Genomic DNA, 7,311 nt, shown 5'->3' with positions numbered 1-7,311 from the left:
CCCCTTTCCACTTGCCTCCGCCATTTTTGCAGTAATGCTGCAATTAGTTGGTTGTAATTTTGGATAGAGCAGACATTTCCATACAGTGAGGGAAAAAAGTATTTGATCCCCTGCTGATTTTGTACGTTTGCCCACTGACAAAGATTAGTCTAACATTTTAATGGTAGGTTTATTTGAACAGTGAGAGACAGAATAACAACAACAAAATCCAGAAAAACACATGTCAATAATTTTATAAATTGATTTGCATTTTAATGAGGGAAATAAGTATTTGACCCCTCTGCAAGGGGGACCTTGCGGGCGCTGCAGGATTTCAGTCCTTCACGGCGTAGTGTGTTACCAATTGTTTTCTTGGTGACGATGGTCCCAGCTGCCTTGAGATCATTGACAAGATCCTCCCGTGTAGTTCTGGGCTGATTCCTCATCGTTCTCATGATCATTGCAACTCCACGAGGTGAGATCTTGCATGGAGCCCCAGGCCGATGGAGATTGACAGTCTTTTGTGTTTCTTCCATTTGCGAATAATCGCACCAACTGTTGTCACCTTCTCACCAAGCTGCTTGGCGATGGTCTTGTAGCCCATTCCAGCCTTGTGTAGGTCTACAATCTTGTCCCTGACATCCTTGGAGAGCTCTTTGGTCTTGGCCATGGTGGAGAGTTTGTAATCTGATTGATTGATTGCTTCTGTGGACAGGTGTCTTTTAGAGTGTGCTCCTAATCTCAGCTCGTTACCTGTATAAAAGACACCTGGGAGCCAGAAATCTTTCTGATTGAGAGGATTTTTTGTTGTTATTCTGTCTCTCACTGTTCAAATAAACCTACCATTGAAATTATAGACTGATCATTTATTTGTCAGTGGGCAAACGTACAAAATCAGCAGGGGATCAAATACTTTTTTCCCTCACTGTATAGCTGTTAATTTTACACTATTAATAGAAAAAAATCCTTACAATTAACTTCAGTTAGTGGAGATGGAGGAGACTGAAATGAAACATATGCTTAAAGTACTTTGCTTCCTCTTTCAAAATATCATTAGGTGAATCATGGATAACAAGTTTCTATAAATTATTTTTGGTAGAATTTCTATGTTGAAGATCAAAAAATAATTTGGTGCATTTTCCCCCATATTCCATCCAGTTCGCTTTATTTTTATAGTATATTATACTTGATCTTTCTTGAATAAATTCCTCCATTTATTTTAGTTTTTCCTCTAAATTATTCTGTGCCTATATGTTACAGTTTTTATTGCTATCTATCTGTACTGTTAGTTCCTCTATTTCCTTTTTTAAGATGAACTCTTTTGACCTAAATTGTTTTTGTTTTAAAGATGAGTATTCAATTGATTATATAGATTTGATTATATAGATTTTATGTTAGAAAATGATTATCGTTGCCGATGGCTATGTGTTTGAAACTGAAACTAGCCCTCAGGAGAAACTACCATCTGACCAAGATAGACGGATAGAAAATATGGGTGGAATTATAGAAAATATGAATGGATAGAGAGATAGGTGGAGGTGTAGAACATATACAGTGGGGAGAACAAGTATTTGATACACTGCCGATTTTGCAGGTTTTCCTACTTACAAAGCATGTAGAGGTCTGTAATTTTTATCATAGGTACACTTCAACTGTGAGAGACGGAATGTAAAACAAAAATCCAGAAAATCACATTGTATGATTTTTAAGTAATTCATTTGCATTTTATTGCATGACATAAGTATTTGATACATCAGAAAAGCATAACTTAATATTTGGTACATAAACCTTTGTTTGCAATTACAGAGATCATACATTTCCTGTAGGTCTTGACCAGGTTTGCACACACTGCAGCAGGGATTTTGGCCCACTCCTCCATACAGACCTTCTCCAGATCCTTCAGGTTTTGGGGCTGTCGCTGGGCAATACGGACTTTCAGCACCCTCCAAAGATTTTCTATTGGGTTCAGGTCTGGAGACTGGCTAGCTCACTCCAGGACCTTGAGATGCTTCTTACGGAGCCACTCCTTAGTTGCCCTGGCTGTGTGTTTCGGGTCGTTGTCATGCTGGAAGACCCAGCCACGACCCATCTTCAATGCTCTTACTGAGGGAAGGAGGTTGTTGGCCAAGATCTTGCGATACATGGCCCTATCCATCCTCCCCTCAATACGGTGCAGTCGTCCTGTCCCCTTTGCAGAAAAGCATCCCCAAAGAATGATGTTTCCACCTCCATGCTTCACGGTTGGGATGGTGTTCTTGGGGTTGTACTCATCCTTCTTCTTCCTCCAAACACGGCGAGTGGAGTTTAGACCAAAAAGCTCTATTTTTGTCTCATCAGACCACATTACCTTCTCCCATTCCTCCTCTGGATCATCCAGATGGTCATTGGCAAACTTCAGATTATCCTGGACATGCGCTGGCTTGAGCAGGGGGACCTTGCGTGCGCTGCAGGATTTTAATCCATGACGGCGTAGTGTGTTACTAATGGTTTTCTTTGAGACTGTGGTCCCAGCTCTCTTCAGGTCATTGACCAGGTCCTGCCGTGTAGTTCTGGGCTGATCCCTCACCTTCCTCATGATCATTGATGCCCCACGAGGTGAGATCTTGCATGGAGCCCCAGACCGATGGTGATTGACCGTCATCTTGAACATCTTCCATTTTCTAATAATTGCGCCAACAGTTGTTGCCTTCTCACCAAGCTGCTTGCCTATTGTCCTGTAGCCCATCCCAGCCTTGTGCAGGTCTACAATTGTATCCCTGATGTCCTTACACAGCTCTCTGGTCTTGGCCATTGTGGAGAGGTTGGAGTCTGATTGATTGAGTGTGTGGACAGGTGTCTTTTATACAGGTAACGAGTTCAAACAGGTGCAGTTAATACAAGTAATGAGTGGAGAACAGGAAGGCTTCTTAAAGAAAAACTAACAGGTCTGTGAGAGCCGGAATTCTTACTGGTTGGTAGGTGATCAAATACTTATGTCATGCAATAAAATGCAAATTAATTACTTAAAAATCATACAATATGATTTTCTGGATTTTTTTTTTCATTCCGTCTCTCACAGTTGAAGTGTACCTATGATAAAAATTACAGACCTCTACATGCTTTGTAAGTAGGAAAACCTGCAAAATCGGCAGTGTATCAAATACTTGTTCTCCCCACTGTAAATGATAGAGAGATGGGTGGAGGTATAGAAAATGTGAATGGATACATTTACATTTACATTTACGTCATTTAGCAGACGCTCTTATCCAGAGCGACTTACAAATTGGTGCATTCACCTTATAGCCAGTGGGATAACCACTTTACAATATGTTTTTTTCTTTCTTTGGGGTTGGGTAAGGGGGGGTAGAAGGATTAGATAGATGGGTGGAGGTATAGAACATATAAATGGATAGAGAGATGGATGGAGACTATAGATGATCTTGAGTTTGGTCTGGCTATTCGTGTGAGCCCTCAGCGAAACCCACTGTCCAACCCAAACCAAACATCAGTATTCTGATGAAGAAAGATGTCTCCCAAGTGTGTTTGTGTGTGTGTGTGTGTGTTCAGCGTGGTCCAGCTGCATTCCTTAGTTTGATGGATCTGAGAGAGAGAAAGAGGGAGAGAGGGTTAGAGAAAGAGAGACCTATAACAGCTGGTAGTGTGATTGAGTATTTGAATGAAAACAGGAAGAGTGGATTGAAACAGACTTGGAACCAATCAAAGCAACAAAACAAACATCTGTACAAGACCCCTGAATGTTTGTTGGTCTGTCTATAGAGCATCTGTGTGTGTTTGGCAAGGCTATCATTTACTCCTAACTCTATGAGTTTACCAAGGGTGACACTCCAAAGTCAGCACAAACCCATTCAGTAAGGAAGTTAGCAAACTCCGTAAGTAAGAGTTAAGTGGTAGCCCTGTCATAGTGTTGTTGAACAAACAAACAGTCACTCTCATGATGTAGACATAGTTATTATCCAAATGTCTGGGAGGGAAAAACAGCTTTTCTGACCGGACAGAACGGTTTGGGATTGTATATGTTGCAGATAGGATTGCTTCTTTAATAGGGTTGAGGCTGAGTTGCTCTTTGTCTCTCCGTAAATCTCTCTGTGTCTCTCTCTATATCTGTCTATCTGTGTATCTCTCTGTGTCTCTCTCTATATCTGTCTATCTGTGTATCTCTCTGTGTCTCTCTCTATATCTGTCTATCTGTGTATCTCTATGTATCTCTCTATATCTGTCTATCTGTGTATCTCTATGTATCTCTCTAAATCTGTCTATATCTGTATCTCTACGTATCTCTGTCTCTGTCTCTCTGTGTCTCTCTGTCTCTCCGTGTATCTTTCTGTATCTCTCTGTGTCTCTCTCTATATCTGTCTATCTGTGTATCTCTATGTATCTCTCTATATCTGTCTATCTGTGTATCTCTATGTATCTCTCTATATCTGTCTATCTGTGTATCTCTATGTATCTCTCTATATCTGTCTATATCTGTATCTCTACGTATCTCTGTCTCTCTGTGTCTCTCTGTCTCTCCGTGTATCTTTCTGTATCTCTCTGTATCTCTCTCTATATCTGTATATCGGAGTATCTCTGTCTCTGTGTCTCTCTGTCTCTCCGTGTATCTCTCTCTATCTCTCTCTATCTCTGTTTCTCTGTGTCTCTCTGTGTCTCTCTCTGTCTCTCTGTGTGTCTCTCTGTATATCTGTCTATATGTGTATCTCTCTGTCTCTCAGTGTATCTCTCTGTATCTCGCTGTCTATCTGTGTATCTTGCTGTATCTCTCTCTATCTGTCTATCTGTGTACCTTGCTGTATCTCTCTGTATCTCTCTCTATCTGTCTATCTGTGTATCTTGCTGTATCTCTCTGTCTCTCTCTATATCTGTCTGTCTGTGTATCTTGCTGTATCTCTCTGTATCTCTCTCTGTCTCTGTGTCTCTGTGTATCTCTCTGTATCTCTCTCTATATCTGTCTATCTGTGTATCTTGTTGTATCTCTCTGTATCTCTCTCTATATCTGTCTATCTGTATATCTCGCTGTCTCTCTGTGTATCTCTCTCTCTATATATATCTATCTGTGTATATATCTGTCTATCTGTGTATCTCTGTCTCTGTCTCTCTGTGTATCTCTCTGTATCTCTCTCTATATCTGTCTATCTGTGTATCTCGCTGTCTCTCTGCGTATCTCTCTCTCTATATATATATCTATCTGTGTATATATCTGTATCTCTGTTTCTCTGTGTATCTCTCTGTGTATCTCTCTGTCTCTCTGTGTATCTCTATGTATCTCTCTGTCTCTCTGTATATCTATCTGTGTATCTCTCTGTCGCTCTCTATATCTGTATGTCTATCTGTGTATCTTGCTGTATCTCTCTGTATCCCTCTCTATCTGTCTATCTCTGTGTCTTGCTGTATCTCTCTGTATCTCTCTCTGTCTCTGTATATCTGTCTATCTGTGTATCTCTCTGTCTCTCTCTCTATCTGTTTATCTGTGTATTTTGCTGTATCTCTCTCTATATCTGTCTATCTGTGTATCTTGCTGTATCTCTCTGTATCTCTTTATGTCTCTGTCTCTCTGTGTATCTCTCTGTATCTTTCTGTATCTCTCTCTATATCTGTCTCTCTGTGTATCTCTCTGTATCTCTCTATATATATATGTCTATCTGTGTATCTCTCTCTATATCTGTCTCTCTGTGTATCTCTGTCTCTGTCTCTCTGTGTATCTCTCTGTATCTCTCTATATATCTGTATTTCTGTGTATCTCTGTCTCTCTGTGTATCTCTGTCTCTCTGTGTATCTCTGTCTCTCTCTATATATATATGTCTATCTGTGTATCTATGTCTCTGTCTCTCTGTGTATCTCTGTATCTCTGTCTCTCTGTGCATCTCTGTCTCTGTCTCTCTGTATCTCTCTCTATATCTATCTATGTATCTCGCTGTATATCTCTATATATCTGTATATCTGTGTATCTCTCTGTCTCTCTGTGTATCTCTCTGTATCTCTCTCTATATCTGTCTATCTGTGTATCTTGCTGTCTCTCTGTATCTCTCTCTATATCTGTCTATCTGTGTATCTCGCTGTCTCTCTGTGTATCTCTCTCTATATATATATCTATCTATCTGTGTATCTCTCTGTGTCTCTGTGTATCTCTCTCTCTCTCTCTCTCTCTCTCTCTCTCTATATATATATATATATATATATATATATATATATATATCTGTGTATCTCTCTGTGTCTCTGTGTATCTCTCTTTATATCTGTCTATCTGCTGGGAAGACTGAATCTGCAATAGGTAAGCAGCTTGGTTTGAAGAAATCAACTGTGGGAGCAATTATTAGGAAATGGAAGACATACAAGACCACTGATAATCTCCCTCGATCTGGGGCTCCCCGTGGGGTCAAAATGATCACAAGAACGGTGAGCAAAAATCCCAGAACCACACAGGGGGACCTAGTGAATGACCTGCAGAGAGCTGGGACCAAAGTAACAAAGCCTACCATCAGTAACACACTACGCCGCCAGGGACTCAAATCCTGCAGTGCCAGACGTGTCCCCCTGCTTAAGCCAGTACATGTCCAGGCCCGTCTGAAGTTTGCTAGAGTGCATTTGGATGATCCAGAAGAGGATTGGGAGAATGTCATATGGTCAGATGAAACCAAAATGTTAAAAACTCAAAGAATGCTGAGTTGTATCCAAAGAACACCATACCTACTGTGAAGCATGGGGGTGGAAACATCATGCTTTGGGGCTGTTTTTCTGCAAAGGGACCAGGACGACTGATCCGTGTAAAGGAAAGAATGAATGGGGCCATGTATCGTGAGATTTTGAGTGAAACCTCCTTCCATCAGCAAGGGCATTGAAGATGAAACGTGGCTGGGTCTTTCAGCATGACAATGATCCCAAACACACCGCCCGGGCAACGAAGGAGTGGCTTCGTAAGAAGCATTTCAAGGTCCTGGAGTGGCCTAGCCAGTCTCCATATCTCAACCCCATAGAAAATCTTTGGAGGGAGTTGAATGTCCGTGTTGCCCAGCGACAGCCCCAAAACATCACTGCTCTAGAGGAGATCTGCATGGAGGAATGGGCCAAAATACCAGCAACAGTGTGTGAAAACCTTGTGAAGACTTACAGAAAACGTTTGACCTGTGTCATTGCCAACAAAGGGTATATAACAAAGTATTGAGAAACTTTTGTTATTGACCAAATACTTATTTTCCACCATAATTTGCAAATACATTCATTAAAAATCCTACAATGTGATTTTCTGGATTTTTTTTCTCATTTTGTCTGTCATAGTTGACGTGTACCTATGATGAAAATTACAGGCCTCTCTCATCTTTTTAAGTGGGAGAACTT

At 40.7% G+C, this 7,311-nt stretch overlaps 1 protein-coding gene across 1 annotated transcript in view; it reads right to left on the bottom strand.

Annotated features, from left to right (window-relative positions):
• Positions 1-3,544: 3,544 nt before the first annotated feature.
• LOC311104994 (serine/threonine-protein phosphatase 2A 55 kDa regulatory subunit B beta isoform-like) overlaps positions 3,545-7,311 on the bottom strand; it is a gene marked incomplete at both ends in the record, with an annotated part of 38,357 nt that continues 34,590 nt past the window's right edge. Inside the window, one exon of the mRNA XM_084146980.1 lies at positions 3,545-3,558. Within this exon, the coding sequence (XP_084003106.1) occupies positions 3,545-3,558 (14 nt within the window). The remainder of the gene's footprint in view (positions 3,559-7,311) is intronic.

Source organism: Coregonus lavaretus (genome assembly GCF_964263955.1).
Source record: "Coregonus lavaretus genome assembly, chromosome: 29".
Classification (NCBI taxonomy): Eukaryota; Metazoa; Chordata; class Actinopteri; order Salmoniformes; family Salmonidae; genus Coregonus; species Coregonus lavaretus.
This window is presented reverse-complemented; position numbering and strand designations above follow the sequence as displayed.